At 36.7% G+C, this 17,656-nt stretch overlaps 2 protein-coding genes across 2 annotated transcripts in view; both read right to left on the bottom strand.

Annotated features, from left to right (window-relative positions):
* The window catches only part of drn (zinc finger AN1-type doctor no), a 101,366-nt gene extending 98,376 nt beyond the window's left edge, over positions 1-2,990 (bottom strand). Inside the window, exon 1 of the mRNA XM_072303395.1 lies at positions 2,888-2,990. The gene's annotated coding sequence lies outside the window, so the exon portion shown is untranslated. The remainder of the gene's footprint in view (positions 1-2,887) is intronic.
* A 2,402-nt stretch (positions 2,991-5,392) lies between these two features.
* Positions 5,393-17,656, bottom strand: LOC109043030 (FAST kinase domain-containing protein 4). Its single transcript, XM_019060058.2, has 9 exons — positions 17,403-17,656; positions 16,272-16,493; positions 14,814-14,986; positions 13,706-13,939; positions 11,486-11,878; positions 10,453-10,681; positions 9,095-9,259; positions 8,126-8,216; positions 5,393-7,117 (listed from the first exon to the last, which is right to left on the bottom strand). The coding sequence occupies exons 2-9, from the start codon at positions 16,471-16,473 to the stop codon at positions 6,907-6,909; spliced, it is 1,698 nt and encodes a 565-aa protein (XP_018915603.2). The 5' UTR covers positions 16,474-16,493; positions 17,403-17,656; the 3' UTR covers positions 5,393-6,906.

Genomic DNA, 17,656 nt, shown 5'->3' with positions numbered 1-17,656 from the left:
CATCCCACGTTCTCGTCATCATTGCTCTCTGCGCCGCGCCGTTCCAGGCCAAATTCCGTGGACGACAAAATTAGAGATATACTCTCAGGAAATGAGAGATTTTGTCACCTTTTCTCGTTCGTAATTTTTTTTCCTGAATCCGATTTTCTTCATAGCTACATTTAAAGAAATTGCAAAATTTGCCGCCCCTGAATTTGCGCCACGGGCCGCGGCCCATTTGGCCACCCCCTTAATCCGGCCCTGCCTTTAGTGATCAAATTTTCACTACATTAGGATTTAAACATGAATACCAGATTTTTTTTAGAAAATTTCATGCAAAATGAATAGGTAAACTGGATCATACTAGGTAGACAAAACAAGGAATCCTGATATGATATGGTTCGAAATATCTGTTTGGAGATACTAGAAGAAATGACCGCCGCATATCTTTCAAAATTTGAACTTATGATATTCACTAGACTGCACATTCAGGCTGTGCTTTCATTATCAAAAGTGACGTTCCACAGAAAAAATGACCTTAGCCCACAGAAGCAAAATTTTCAATAAAGCGAATACTGTGGAGTTGAGTCGGCAAGTTGTACTTTGAGATTCCAATTGAATAGTCTTTGTGATGTCCTTTCAAAAAAGTTGTGAGCAGTCGCCTTCATTTTCATTTTCTTACTCCCTTGCTAATAAGGCAGTAGTATCGTAAAAAAAAAGAAGAAGAAAAAGGAGCTAAAAGCTGCAATACAATCCAGAGATTTTGTATCCTGTGCAGGACAGATTAAAATTTTGGATGGGTTTTTTGATAATACATTTTTTCCCCACAAAACTTCAGACCACCAGAACTCTTTTACAGCTCTACATTTTTGGAAACTTTTAATCGTGAAGTGTTTGTAGAGCACTCCTCTAAGCTAGGATATCAAGATCAAGAAGTTGGGGGCAAATCAGAAATATGCCGAAAGGCTGTGAGGCAAAAACACCCAGGCACAGCTAACAGTCAGCACTTTGGTACTTGCTGCACCCTTGAGATTCCGTATTCAAGAGGCATCACAGATAAGGGCTTTTTTTTTTATCTGAACCACAGTGGACCGCAACAGAACGCATCACTTTTTTATTGCGTTCCATGTGTTCCAGTGGAACGCTAGGACCACTCTTCCGAGGTAGGTTGAGGTTGGTTCAGGCTGGTTGAACCAGCCCGAACCGCTATCATCGCATTCCATGCTTTCCACGGATAAAAAAAAAAGCCCTATAGGTACAAGCCAGACATTTTTCAGCAGCTAATGGAGGAGACTCCAGTATGCTATCCATACCAATCCTCTTCTTACTGCATCCACGGGACTTTTACAGGTTTCCTACAGGAAACAGTGTAATCTAAGGCCTTATCCTCTTGAGTAACGGTTAGAAGAACTCTGCCAGGACAGGTTCGTGGATTTTTCAACAGTGAAGTTTTTGCCCTTTTCTGCCAGCCGACGAAATAATTTCATCTCAGCTTTGACTTACTTGGCCAAAGTTCCAGGAACCCAACGCGTTTAAACAAGGCTCTAAGTTATTAGAAAATGAATCTGATTAATCCAGCAGAACGATGATGTTCAACCACAGATAATGAGGAAATTCATGAAAAAACAAGATTTTTCTACGGAAAGAAGCTGATTGATAAGGTCCAATACCATGTGTCTCAATAAAAGGTGTGGGTCAATCCCTGTATTTAGGATCAAAGTATCAAAACCAGGTAAATTAGAAATTAAGTATTGAACTCTATGGTTCCGATTAATCGATTGAAGTATAGTTCACACTTAAACAATGACATATATAATTTCATCTGCCTTTCTCTATTCAATAGGAATGAATGACTTTTGAAGTTTTCAGTTCTTCAATGAAATCGTGAGATAACTGCTAAGGAGGAAATAATTAAATAGGCTTCTTCAACTTGTTACAGAGCAGTTGTAATTATAATGCATAATTCTACCATTACTCACTTCCCAGCGGAGAATTATTATACTTAAATAAGGTGGTAAATGAAGGCAGACTGATAACTAGTACATGTAATGGTAATATCTTTGTTACCTGGTCTTTTTAACAGAAAATTATAATGACTGATCTTCGAAAACAACTAAATGAGAGGCAGCAAGCTACCTTAGGGTGATTAAGGGTTTCACAACAATGGCCGAAACCTGGATCAAAGGTGATTCTCATTGAGGAAACAACGAAGAGGCTCTGAGAGAAGAGAGGAAAGTACGTCTATGAAGTCCCTCGGTGACACTTCCCAAATTGCAGAAAATAATGATGACTGTCTTGGGAAAGGCCCAATAATACAGATTGAGAGAGTTGCAATCAATTGAAGGGAGAGGGGGGAGGGTTAATGAGCGACACAAAAGATCACTTTCCAGTCGGCTAGAGTGGAAAGATTACTTGGTGCATGGGGATGAAGAAAATAGGCTTTTAAACAAATAATATATTCATAAATAGAGCGAAAATCAATCTCGAACAGGCTGTGAGATTACAATATGGAGTTGGATTCACTCCATCAATTGCATTGCCTCCATGTTGAATCATGTGAGGTTATCAAGAAGATTAGGATGTGGGGTGAGGAAGGACAAGTCGATGCAGACGGACGGAAATAGAATCGGGCGCAGACCCTTCAGATGAAAAACCGCGAGGAAAGACGGAGTTTCATATCATGTAAATGTTATCCGCGAAAGAATTAGAGGACGGGAAATAGTTGGCGAAGTCTCTCAGTGCGTATTGAGGATAAGCATCATAAAGAAAATGGCGACCCTACAATGAACAGACAGTGCACTGTGGCCACAAACTTGAGACGAAGTTATTGGTCGCTGCTGCGGAAATAAGTCTGGAAATTAATGCACTCGTGCAGAGTAAAGGTATGGAAATACGTTTAAATACTCACTGAGGATATCATTTTGTTGAAAATCACAAAAATTAGAAGAAATTAGCTCACTGATGACAAGGCATACCCACACACAACCACGGAAAACAGAACACTTATCACAGTGTGTGCCAACCTAACCAGAAGGCACTTCAAAATTCCCTTTCCCTACTCAGAGGGAAAAAGGTATTGTCAAATATCCCTCAAATATCGCGCGCACTTGCGCGATCATTCTAAAAATCAGGAGACGCACTGAAACACACCCTGTTTCATGAGAGGGCTCTAAATTTTGCAAATATTCTATTTAAAAAACTTACAGCTAAATATTAATGATATTTTGATATTCCATGGGCGGTCTGTGCGTGCGCGTTCCAAAGGATCCGATTTTTACCGGGTACCTTAAGATAAAATTAAAATGAGACGAGAGCCCCCCCCCCCCCCCCTCCCCTATTTGATGGCTATTTCAGAAAACTCGTATTTTTATGAAATAAAAAAAATTTCCTCTCACTACGAATAAATTTATTCCCATTCTCCTCCAAACCCCTGCTTACGGATGGAAGATGTACATATACTTACCCATTTGGACCGCGTTTAACAGAAAGGAACCAAGCCACACATTAGCTACCTACTCATTGGAAAATTTGACTTACAATTTAAATTTTTGAAAGGGAACGTTTCAGCAGATTCTTGTGAAAATATTGGGGAATTTACTTCGTATTGTGTAGATAATTCACTGAAATTTGCTCAAAAATTGACGCAACCGTTTTCATGTAAAAATCAAATTCCCCAATTTTATTTGGCAATAGCTGATGTACGGTTTGGTTCCTTTCTGCTTAAGCTCAACGCGGTCCATTTTTTCGACGATTTTCGGCCGTTTCCGAATGTTTTTGACTGTTTCCAGCGATAATTCACCTCCGTGGCTGTTTCCAGATAAATTGAACTATTTCCGGCTATTTTTAAAGTTTCTGCTACTGGCGGGTATTACCCACCATGATGAGTAGGGCACAAGCCATTTCGAGTATTTTTAAATAATTCTGCCGGTTTTTTGCGTATGTTTCCATCGTTTTTCCACTGCCAACACCTACAAATGCTGCAATCTGTTGAGGAAAGCCCCCGCTTATTATGCCCCCCCCCCCTCATCGTTGCGGTATGCCCCCCCCCCCCCCCCGCGCTCCGATCACATCATGAAATCTTGAAATGTGACATTTTCTAGGAAAAATGCATGCATTCAACTTCCAAAAGTCTGATTTGATTTGTAACTGCCACTGTTCAGGGAATTTGTTTTGAGTCGTTTGCTGACAAAAATAGAAACAATTCAAAGATACCATCGTATCTTCAAGAACATTCTTCATAGGGATAGGGGCAGACAGGCAGGTGGAAACACCAGGGAAAATCTTGGAAACATTTTGGACCGGTTTCTCCTCTTCACATAGTGAAATACCCTAGAGGAGCGAGAAATTAGTAAACGACTAGAATGGGCCAATCTAAACACTGATGGGCTGCTATTCTTGGTGACAGGGCAATTCAACAAAAACTGTCCAATTTGACCTCCAAAATACTAAAAACTCAACTTGATTATTTTGGATTGGGGGTTTGTATTTTTAGTTCAGTATGGTATCAGGCTAAAAAAATGGTGCGGGTACCTTTTTTATCAGAAATTTTTTCCTCTTCCTTCTACACTAAAAACATCCAATGCAAAGTGACGGCCGTGCCAAATTTAAACAAAAACGGCGAGTGTACTCAACAGCAAAGAAGCACAATTTTAAAAGTAGTAAGTACCATTGGTAAAAAAGGCTGTAAAGAGGGCACAAAGATTTTTCAGAATATCACACGCTCCAAAAATAAAAAGCGTGCCAGTCATGACACACAGAAAAGTTCAATGTAGTAAATTTGTCTTTTGAATCCTTCCATAATCTTCTGAATTCTGGCAGTGACTGCTGTACGATCATATTTTGATGTGAACACTTCACTCAACGAAATGGAACGTGTTGTAGCGATTTGAACTGCCCCTGGCAGCCATTTTGGGGAACAAAAACACCAGTGACGATCACGACGTCAAAACTTCATGACAGCATATTTTTGAGATATTTCGGGTGGAAAATTCATTTGTTTCCTTTAAATAAAATACATAGATGATTCAACTAAAAGTATTTTTGATGAAACTATAGTACAAAAATCAGAAAAATTCATCAGACTAAAAAAAAGTTATGCGGTTGTAAACATTGAAACCAACCAATCATGATAGTGATGGTCATGACATTTAAAGAACTTAAAGCTGCGAATGAAGCTTAATACATCGACTTGCACATGTGACATAACTATGATAATTCATTTAGATCACTTATTTTCCATAAAAATAGGTGAAATGTAAGATTTTCTATCACACATTTTACCAGTAAAACATTCATGACTGGAATTGGACACTTTTCGTAGAATTGTCCTTCTTTTATAGTGTTAGTCTACCTCTGTGTGGAAATGTCCTTCGTTTCAAAAACTCAAGTACAGGAAAAAAATTAAAAAGTGCCATTTGTAAACAACTTCCATTGTATTTAGTAATTTACAAAGAACAAAGAAAAAAAATAGTGAAACAATAAAAAACAAATATGAGTTACGATCACGGATTTGCTAATCTCAATATTCATCAACAAAACCGCGAACTCGTTTTCCAAGCGCAAATTAAAAATGTCTGAGGTGTTAAGAATTCATACTTCTGCAACCTCAATAGGTGGAGATCCCTGAATTGGTAATCTGGTCTGTAGCATTTGATGCACCCAGATGCTTATCCTCGAAAATCCTACTTCTGAATTTGACTCGGAGGCATTGCGTTGAAAATGACATTAAGGCAAAGAACAGAGCGCATCAAGAACATAAAAGTTTTAGCTGAGCAGGACCATTTGTGAAGATTACTATTTATAGTCAGACGCAAAAATGTAAGTAGGCTGTAGGAAAATATGTGCTGAAATTTTGAGCAAAAGGACCATCCGATAAAATTGCGGGCGTTCCATGGAATAAAAACGTTTCTGCATCAAATTATATTAAACTAAGAGGCATTAGGATCAAACATGTAAAATTAAGTGATTCTGATCAGTTTGATGTAGTGCATGTATGTTTTTCTCCTTCAAATATTTATTTTCATTATTCACCCGATTTTTTCTATTCTTTCATCCTCTCTCTTCAAAGCTTCTTGATACGCTTGTCATGTTGCTAATAATATTTGTCTAATTCCCTGTCTCCATTCGCAGGCTTTCAGGGGCTGTTTTGTCCAATTGCATCCTTCTCAATGCCAGGCTGGAGTTTTCTTGCTACTCTGGCAAACCTCCATTCCATGGCCTCGGCTATGGCCAAGCTAATTTCTTCTTTTTAGAGAACTGTCAGTACTGTATCAAATTCCAAGACAGTACCTTCATTTTTACGTTAAAGTGGTGTTTTTTATTGTAACAAAACTTTAGCACTTGGAACTATCTCATTACGACATTTTGGGATTCATACTATATTTTTCACCTACGCCTTGAAATACTTCCATTTTTATCACTCACGACAATCAAGTTTCGAAATGTAACATTGGATACTTATAACAGCCCAAAAGCCTAAAATAAAATAGGACCATATTCTTTTACAAAAGGGGATGGGTCATTGCATACAGATCGTAGCGTCTTAAAGTTAATACATTCATGCAAATGCTTGATGTGATTCATTACTGAAAAGAGGCTTAAAGTTGGACTTAGTTAAAAGTGTAACATTTATCAATTCATTACAAAAATCATCTAGATTTACAGATCTTACAATTACTGAACAGGAAAATTAATTTACCTACACAAAACCACAGTAGATATAAATCATACCCCTGACAGCATCACTATGCCTATAAAAATCGATAAATGCTGATGCTTTGACTTCATATACGATTGTAGAAACAGGATTGTTCACTCTCACCTGCGACATCGAAAGTATGCGACTAAAAACGACCGCCGAATTCCAAACGATCTTGAGAAATAGCTTTTTATACAATTTTACAGACTTGAAGAAAAGATTACAGAAAACTACTTGCTTTTCAACAACATTTTGACTTTGTCTTCTAAATACTGTACTCTGGTTGGAAGTTTATCTGACAAGTTGAACTCGTGAAATGGAACAGACATTACTTTGTAACCGCTAAGTTCTGTGAGTCTAAGGAAGAGGCTGTTTGCCCCATCGAGTTTGTTGTGAGATCCTCGACAGAAATCATGGAAGTCATGCACCATAATTGCTATTCTGTAATGAGACAGGGAAATAATTAGAAAGCCATCCGTTTTACATTGAGAGAGGAAAACAAAAATATGAATGGAAATAAAAGAAAAATTAGGTTTGATTTATAGGCTACCCGACTCTTTTAACGATACATATTGATGGCCAAAGTATAAAATCACGTATCTTCGTTTGTTATGTTGCTGATTTCTGATCTCACTTTGTTTTTTCTTTGGAAAATTAGTTTACGTAATCTCTTGAAAATTTCCTTGGTTTTTCTTCTATATTAGCAGAATATTCTGTCTAGATTTCAAGCTATTAGTTTGGCTTGCTTTTCTTTGAAAATATACAATAATGGTGGAAACGTTGAAACATTGCAATAGAAGTATGTAGTTTCGCATTTTGCCATGGATATGCCTCCCTGGCAAGTTTTGGTGTCAGCAAATAAATAATAAAACGAGAGATATATGCATTTCTATTTGAGTGGTTGCAGATTTCACGTCATATTTAAATTTTTTGGGAAGTAGACAATGATTGATTTCACGTGATGCTGCTCAAATATGCTTTTCGAAAATATGCTCAGAGAATGTCATACCATGCCAAGAAACATGCTATTAAAAAATTATAAAATAACACAGATCGAACATTTTGACACATTGTAAAAGTTACATTTTTCCTGGTTTCTCCATCAATATGTAGCCACACAAATTAACAACTGAGTTTCTGGTCTATTAATATATTCTACTCTTTTCTTCCTTGAGAAAATTCAGCAACTGCTCGAAAATTTTAGTTTCCTTTACATTATACTTTTTCAGCCCCTATCCTTTTCATTTAGCAGCATTAAATTTTTACAGCAAAAAGCAAAATCTCAATTTTAGGAAGTTCATTAATTTCCGATCAGTGTTAATAGAGGGAAAGTACTCCTCTAAAAATCGAGAAATTATAAAAACAAGGAAGTGAATGGCTACACTTAGCTCAATCATTGATAATTAATTGTTGGTGGGAATAAAAAAAATCAAAAGGTTAACCACTTACTTTGTTCCTTTATCTTCATTAATTCTCTTTCCAGTTTTCTTGTCAATTAGAGCTATGGGCGTCAACTTATCATCTATTTGACATACTCCATCTGCAAGGAACATTTCAGAATTAATAAGAATTAAAGGATAGTTTTTAAAACTTGGTAATGAAATTGGCTGGCAACATTTTGCTCTGGTGAAATTTAATGCATATTAGCTTTATTTTTCTTCTCTTACAAAAGGTGTAACATTTTCTTAGAGGTTGCGTGAGCATATTGCCTACAGCTCACTTTAACTCAGTAAATATTTGACCGGATGAGCCTAACATGGACACGTTAGAAAGCTGATGAAATGAGCTTTAAACTTGTATGACCTGGAAATTGCTGTCTTTATTTATTCGTTCATACGAGGGGTTGGTGTCTCAACTTCTGAGGGTACCCTTCATACTTGGTTAAATGTCATAAATGAAAAAACCTGAATATTTAGTAAGCGAATAATTACTTCAATCAGGGTACATGCGGTTGACCATTACCAAAAAAAATTAACCATCTTAGAGGACTTTTAAAGAACTGAGGGAGAGTTTAAAGGGGCTTTAGATTGAATATTCGAGGACTTTCACAATTTTTTTAGCAAGTTTTCAATTATATATTTATCAGAAACAGAGAAAAATGGGTGCATACAAGTAAATTCTTCCGGAAAACAGCATTTGATAAACACTTAAAACTCTTGGAGGAGCATACTTCTAGTTAAACATAAAAGTCAAAAGATTATTCAGAAATTTATATTCTTTGGAGTTAAACTTCAAATTTTATTGGTAAGGGACTATCACAAACTTTCAAGGCTATTGCCACTTTTCTCAAAAATTAAAATATTTCAAGACTCCCGAAGACTTTTCAAGACTGTACGAACTTCATCACAAGTTTCCTTTATAGGAAAGAAAATGAAAATTTACCAAATGACGACAATCATTAAATGAAATTTAGCTTACCAATTAAGTATCCATATCCTGAATTGATATCTTTTGACAGATACACAGAAGATGGCAGTAAATTTGAAAGAGCCGTGAACACTCCATTCACATAAACCTGTTTGTCTTTCGACCTTAACAGAGGAATATTTTTGAGTTCTTGATTCTTCGCCAACCATTGGGCGTCTAAAAACAAAAAATATAGAAACTTGATTAGGTTAAAGAATGCACAAAAAGTGGACTTTAAGGACTTATCACCGATTCATTTGTCCTTAACGATCCTTGCACCCTCTAACGACTAACATAAGATTAGTAGGAATTTTTTCTTTTCTTTTCAGTTTCTTTTAAAAAATAAAATTTGTCCTCAACTTTTCTCCCTTCTATTTTGAACAGTTAAAAGCCTATGCCAAGTACAGATGTTATCTTGTACATGCCCATAGCGAAATCAATTTTGACTAAAAAACCGCGGGAATGGGGCTAAATTAGAACTCAAGATATCTCTGTTCCCAATTTTACAAACTCACTAGAACTGATTATCTGGAGGAACTTGATTTAAAATTAAAAACTAAGAACTTCAAGATAGAGAAAAGGTTATCACATCCTCTTTTCCAGCAGAGACTCCTCCATAAAATTGGATTACAGACCAAAACAGAACACAACGGATCAGTTGCGCTGGTCACAAAATCGCAATTTGATGGTAGATTCTTGTAGATCAGCTAAAAATAATAAAATCTATCAAAACCTCAACTCTCTACGTTCAATATTAGCCAGGATATCCCGCTTTGAAAAATTTGGTTCATGATGTCATCCACCGCGGTAGTGACATCCTTATTGGTTTCTTCCACCTTGATTTCACCTAGGTTTGATGTTGAGTAACCAGTGAATCACTGACTGATAAAAGTGAGGTGGAAGACACCAAGGGTGTCTCTACCACAGTGGATGACGTTATAAACCGAATTCATCAAAGAACGAAATCTCCATCAATATTGAACGTAGAAAGTTGCTGTTTGGATGGATCTTATTATTTATAGTTAACTTACAAAAATCAAGCATCAAAATATGATTCTGTGACCAGCGCAATTGACCCATTGTTTCTTTTTTTCTTTTTTTGCCAAATCTCAACCAAAGAATAGTGCTCAAACTAACTGCAGAAAACGACCGTATGTCAATGATGGAGTTTTTCAGCCATGGTGCGTAAAATCTCTTTGAGGAAAAATTGTGCTTGTGTGAGAGTATTTTCCCTCTGTAACAAGATATCAGCTTTAAGCTGAACTTTTTACGGACAATGGCTAAAAATTTCCTTCAAAGAATTGTGAAAGAGGTATTTCTTAGCTTAATACGCATATTCTTTTTCTTGTAGAACAAAAAACGTAGATTACCTGAACACTGCAAGACTAAAGAGGCATAACCATAGAGTTGAAGCAGTTTGAGGTTAAAGGCAAATGGTAAACTGTCCCAGGTTACAATTAATTTGTCAACGAATTCAGGCTGGAGAACTGACATGACTTGTTTATCAGTAGCTTCTCCCAACACTGCTAAGGACCAGACAATCTTCAACCACCCTGATACGTTCATTCCTTGGTCCTGATTTATACTGGGCAAAATTGCCTGCAAAAAAAAAATTAGTCAAGATTGAGAGATTCTTTGGAAGCACATTCACCTTGCTATTTTTAACTATGAAAACATATTTTGAAGGAAAAGGGGAGGTAACTTATTAAAAATAGGGGGAAAATGTTCATTTTTAATTTTTTCTTTTCATGTTTTAGTGATTTCCCCAGCGATTTTCAACTACTGGCTGGAACTACGTTTTTTCTTTTTTGATTAACTAAGGGAATCTTCACTTCTAGATCTGGCATGCCACCTGCAAAATTCCCTATTTTTCCCAAGAATTTCGTGTTTTTCCCATAAAGTCCCTGTTTTTCCCATAAATTCCCTAAATTTCCAGGTTTTCCAGATCACTGAGGACCCTGTGAAACTGGATAGGCTGTCCAGGTGCGAGGGTAATTACGAAATTCGAAAGCTCAGAAAATTTTTGTGGATCTAGCTGATCAATCTCATAACAAATTTACAGAGTATGATGAAATTGTTTCGGAAAGAGAAAAATATTCCTAAAATACATCAATACATTACCTTATCTTTGATCAAATTTTTTCAGGATGATGGGATAATCCCCAGCCAAAACATTTAAAAATGGCGTGTAATTGGCTAGAAATATAAGAAAGTTTGAAACTTTTACCACACGACGTGACATTATGGCGCATGAACAAAAGGTACGATCCAGTATTTTTTGCCTCCCTTAGGCAACCAAACTATGTATTTAAATCTTGTTAGGAAAAAAACTGTAAAACCATGCACAATAAACACGTACTTAGCTAACATGTAAAGCAAATTTAATGAAATTTTATGAAATACCTTCAGTACTTCCTCATTTGAGGGTTTAAAGTTAACAGCAGCTAAAGTTTGAATTAATGTTGAAAGTTCCTGAGGCCTGCATGTGTGGTGGTGCTTCAAGATCCATTCGCTCAATTGATCTAATAATTCCGTGTCTCTATACTTTAACATGCCTATGCTCTGAATTATCGATTTGATGACTGATGGCCTCTCTGTTGTCTCGATGCATTTGTATAGATCAGCTGTTACTCGACACATGAGCACTTCGTCCGGATAGTTTAATGAGGCTAAGCTGTACAGGACATCAGCGCATTGCTTCACATTTAAGTCCTCTGGATTTTCGGTGATATTGTACACCAGTGATCGCAACAGGGTCAACGATCGTTTCTGCTTCATTGCAAGTGAATGCAGCACCTGCAAATAGAACAGGATTAGATGAGAGGCTATAGGTGAAGGGCCATTGGCTGGTCTGTAGGACAAGGGACCTTAAGGTGAATTTACAGCAGTGCTTAGTAAGAAATTTTTCCGCGCAGGGAGCACCACCGCTGTGTTTTGATTCTTTGGTCCACGCTATTAAAGTCCGTACAGCTCCACGTGAGTCCTTGAGCTCTTATGACAGTTAAAGGAATTTCTATTTTAATTGAAGAGTCATAAGTTTTAGCCATAACATTCTTCTTCCTTTTGACACTAAAAACGACATGTAAAATAATTTCTGAAGCTCTGAAACTTGACCCCAGAAAAAAGTAGGGTTAAGCATGATGACCTTGATGGAACCAATCACGATTGATCGCTCTCAGCAGTTGCAGATATCTCTCTCCCACCGAGAGCTGTCTCTCCACCACTTACAGATATCCCATAAGAGATATTGGGATCAAGTTGTAGCTTTTATTATTAAACTTTTAAAGCTCGCGTTGGTTTCTAATGATTCCCAACATATGAGTCTTAGAATTTAAAATATCTATTGTGATATTTAAATAATCATTGATTTCGGATTCGGATTTTAGCAGCGCGACATGGTGGATTTTTTCGGAACTACTGCTGAAGATTCACCTTAAGGCAAAAGCATCATTGGGGTATTGGCAGCATTACTTTGAAGGTTATCAAACATTTTTAAACCTATTTCCTCAAAAGAAACACTAAAACATATTCAATCAAATTGTATTGATGGTAGTTTCAAATTTGCAGCTCAAAATGATTTTGCAGAGGAGATACTTTGAAATTTTATCTAGGATATCATTGGTTAAAGTGCAAAACCACGTGTCTTCATTCCAGTGTTTCAAAATTTCCGCTCTTATTTTATTTTTTTGAGGAGGAACAAGCCAACTTCATTGCTTGAAATTTTTAAGTACAGAATAGTCTACTGGTGGAGAGGAAAGATCAAGGAAGTTTGAGGAAATGATAAAGTATGACACGCAGTCTGCAACGTTATGGACGGAGATACATTGTTTCGCACTTTGGCCATCAGTATTATGAATTCAAAATTATCAGATGCCCTCCATTGGCACATCAATATTGGCAATACTTTTGTACTGCAGAGACTGTTACAGTAACAATCTGTGTGCGGTTTGACTCAGGAAGATAATGGTTTTTTAATGAGCAGAAAGTTTTAATTGAGGCATAAGAAAATGGGAACACTTCAATGAGGAGCTACTTCTAATAATTTTCATGGAACAACTCATACTTTGCGTGTCATTTTGAGGAGAAAACATGTGTCAAAGCGTTGCCTACAAGAATGGAGAGGCCATAACTATTCGGTTTCATGCCGTTAAACTAGTACAGTAATCGCCAAGTTAACCAATCAGAGCCGCCGTCAATCGGCGGAAGTTGCATGAGCGGCGCGTTTGAATCTTAGTGGGGTAACGATTTTCGGTATTTAGTCGTGTTTAGCTTTTATTTCCTCAATTATCAGACAGAGTAATTTATGAACTAGGCAGTTTTCTGATGTGAAATTTTATCTTCTTTCAAAAAGGTTCGTATGAATTTATGCATCAGATCAACCCCTGAAAAAATATTAGCACAAAAGGAACATGTACCATGAGTTCTCCCATAAGAACATATGTTAAATTGCGGCTGAGTTTCATCTACTAGCGTAACGTCACAGAATCGTAGTTACAGCCTCTCTATTCTTGCAGACAACGGTAAAGGGTATTAATTTAATTCGCACCTTGTCTAGTGGTCCATAAAAGAAGAGCAACATTGATATTTTCACTAGACTCATTAAATATTGAGTAAAAGACTTACTTTGACTAATTGAGGCAATTCTAAGGTTGATGATAACTTGGCAGCGACATCTTCATTGGTCACTTCCGTTACAATATTCGGACCACCGGCTACTTTGTCACCTTTAGCAGCCTGTAAATGTTTACTGACAGATTTATTCAAAAATTTACATAATTTTAAAAACCGTATATCTGTTTCCAGCTCAGAAATTTCTATTTTTTTCTGCGAAGTCCAGGTTGACAAAATGCTGAAGACCTGAAACATTGAGAAGAAAAACAGACATAAGCTCACGAATAAAAGTATTACAATATTTATGGCGGAAAAGCGAAACCTCATATCTCCATTTGCGATGTCGCAGACTTTCTGTCATACTTATTTTTTCTTTAGGAACCTAGACTATGAAATTTTTTGAAAACTTCCTTCATTGTTTTCCTCTGTTGGTGGAATATTTCCTGTAAGTAAATTTTACCTCTAAAATCGGGTTGCTTCTCTGAGAAATAAAATGAGAGCGAAAATTTCATAACATTGAATGGAGATGGTTTCACATTTCCGCTATTGATGAACGGAATCTGTAAAAGTTCATGAGGTGAATTGACCAAGAAAAACTCAGATTGATTTTTACTTTCAGAAAAGCATTCATTTATTTGGGAACAAAGTTTTATTTTAGCTAGGTTCATTCATTACTCTTCATCTTCTCTACATAGCACAGTCGGGCAATCTTTTAGAAATTAAAGTGCACTTACTTCTATCTGGACTGCATTTTGCAATTAGGAACTACTATTTCTGGCTCATCAGTAAAAATGCTTAAAAGCATAGGAAAACCAACAGTACATACGACGTTTCTAAACTGAACCAGAAACTAGAGTTCCGAATTACAAAATGTAGTCCACCTGATGGTTGTCAAACTAGCAGATTTCAAGGACTGTCTCCACTCATGCAGCCAGCAGGTTGCATATAGAAATAGGGAGGCCACAAGAAGGGGTTCAATGCCCTAAATTCAAAAATTTATTCTGACAGAGTTTAGATGAAGACAATTTTTTTCCGGCACAATTAAAATCTGGGAATTTCAAAATTACGCCTCTTTACGGCTTTGAAAAAGATTTCAAAGATAATTTAGCTGTATACAAACCTTGAAAGCATGCCCTTTGGATATGATCTGATTATCCATCAAACTAAGCAGCTCGTCGACCGTTTTCGCTGTTTTAATTTTATCGTCCAAAGATGGATTCTCCACCGCTCCTGAGGTGTCAACATGTCCCAGAGAGGCAAAAGCCGCTGCAACTAACCGGGACTTGCCTTTACCTGGAATTTCATATTAATAGATTTATGAATAAGTAAGTGTTTTTTCTTTCCATTATTTTTTCTTAAAATAATGACATATTGAAATTTTAAAGACAATTTTAGAGGAATTTGGTGAGGAAAAAATCTTCCTTCATTTTTTTTAAGTGACGGGTTGGTAGAGAAGTACAAAGTTCAAATTTTTCTGGGGGAAAACCCAAAATTTAAAATTAAAGATTACGAAAAAACTCTATGACGTTTCAGAACGAAACTGCGAAAGAGGGGGAAGTGAATTTTGATCTATTAACAATTATTCTTAGCGCACTTCAAAATACAATTCATCTTCAGATCAAACTTAGTGCCTGTTATTGGAGTCTGGCAGATCTTCTGTCCAACATTAAAAGTAAATAAATCTACTTAGCACCAACTCACCCTCCAGTGTAAATATTGCACCTACAACTTGCACTCTTTGTGAAAATGAATAAAGCACTACTTTAAATATTTGTGGCAGATTTTTTAGCCACATTTGAAGACTTCAAGAATTTTTTATCAGGAACTAATAAGAATAAGAATTTAGCAAAACATAAAAAAGAAATGGAAAATGTGACCTTGATAGTAAATGCACTGTTTCCCGATTATTTTGACCTTCCAGCATTTGTATTATCAGCATGTCAAAGTGACAAACAGGAGATTTCACTTTTGTTTTCTTCAAAAAGTTAGGACTTCTTTCCAAGATATTGGTATCAGGATGGGTGAAACATCTTAAGTTTATAAATAGAGGTGGAAAAATTTAAGAATACTGACTGCTTTCCACAATGCTGCATTTCTGTCAATACAACCAAATTAAAGATTTGCCTCTCTTCTTTCGGACGTTCATATTTCGCCTAAAATTCCAAAATTTGCTTCACATTTTCTGCAGAGTTGAGAGGGAAGGCAAAACCTGCCCTAGCTGTATGCCTCCATATTGACGGTGAAACTATGAGTTCACGTATCCTGTTTGAGGAGTAGAAAAACCTACGCTCCCATTTTATTTTGTTAAAGGAGAACAAATCAATATCATTTCTTAAATGCTTCAGAGTTTTCTTTACAAAGAGAAGGAAAATGACAAAACTTTTCAAGAATTGATGCTGAATAGCTTTCCATTTGAAAAATAAAGTATGACAGGAAGTCTACAACATCACAAACCGAGATACGTGGTCTGGTAGTTTCACAGCCAATACTCTTTCGTCAGGGTATAGAGCTGCTATAAGTACACTTAGGCAGTACACTTACCCTAAATTGTTAAAGTAATGGCGGAAAAAATTACCACCTGATAAACTGTCCTCCACAGCTCCTAGCGAGGTTCCAGCTTCATCAGAAGAATTGAGGTTCTGTACCTTGTCAGGCGAGTTGCCCACAGGTGACAGATGCACACCTACATTCGTCACTACGGTAGAGTTAAAGCACTCAAGATGTCTGGAAGATTTGAGGAGAACTCTCAACAGGTTTAAGCGTAATCCAAGAATCATCATAAAAATGCACTCCACAAGTCCTAGTACAAAGAAAAATACAATTCATTACTGGGACAAGTCCTTAAACATTTTTCAACTGACACTTTTCAAATGAAACAATGTACAAATTAGCCCAATACAAAGTTGTATTCTATTACGCAAGACGATCGTAACCATTGTGCAACAGTGATGAACACTCCTATTTTTTTCGCGTGTTGGAAATTTTTGGGACGTCATGCTTATTTAATGACGTTTGTTGGGTACAACGTTGCTATGCTGTCATATCATTTAATTCCTTACCAATCTCTAACAATCAGAACATATTACAAACAGGGTCCAGAGCTTTGTAGAGGGTTCATGATATAACTTTCAGTGGCGATTGCAATATTTTGGTTCAGTAAGAGCAAACTTGTACCTTTAGCATTACTTTAGGTAGTTAGGAGTAAACAATCAAACTGTCAGTTGGCTAACTCCGTTACAACACAACGCCCGGGATACATAATTTGGGCCTTCACACATGCATAAGAGCATGATAATACCCTAACCACTGACAAGCACCACCATGCTCATATTTGTGTTCGCACAAATGAAACTTCAAAATAATCATTAGACGATCGGTGAGGCGCTCCGCTAGAGGTCACTAAAGTGTACCTGTTTATTATTGGAGGTAGCGATATTATTGACACACAGGGAGGCATAGTGAACCGTAAATGAATTTTGCTCAAAGCTTGTGCAAGAATACATTATTGCAAAAAGTTTACAGCACCTGTGCTGGCACAATCTATCACAAGGTTTGCGGACCTATCAGTCCCGCCTTGAAGGTGATCTTACACAACATTAGAAACAGGTGAAGCATATTTCACAAACACCGTAGTTGACAAACCTTAGAGAGGACCAAAATTACCAATAATCTAGTGAGCAGAAACCATTGGATAGCATTAAAGACTTACCCAGAAAATTACCTTCAGGTAAAAGTGCTGATAAAAATTGGATGTCCTACGCATGAACAGAACATAACTTGCGGAACATTTGGACCAAGAAATTACCAGAAACTTCAAATAGATAAGAACTAAAATGTTAGGGGTAATAATTTAAACAAATGAAAGTGAGTAGTTAACTTCGAAAATTTACTTCATTTCTGGTATTGCTACATCCTCCGATTCCTCGTGACAAGTTATCAATTGAGGTTAAAATTTTTACTGTG

The sequence above is a fragment of the Bemisia tabaci genome, chromosome 8 (genome assembly GCF_918797505.1).
Source record: "Bemisia tabaci chromosome 8, PGI_BMITA_v3".
Lineage (NCBI taxonomy): Eukaryota > Metazoa > Arthropoda > Insecta > Hemiptera > Aleyrodidae > Bemisia > Bemisia tabaci.
Note: the sequence above shows the minus strand (reverse complement) of the source record. Positions and strands in the feature narration are given on the sequence as shown.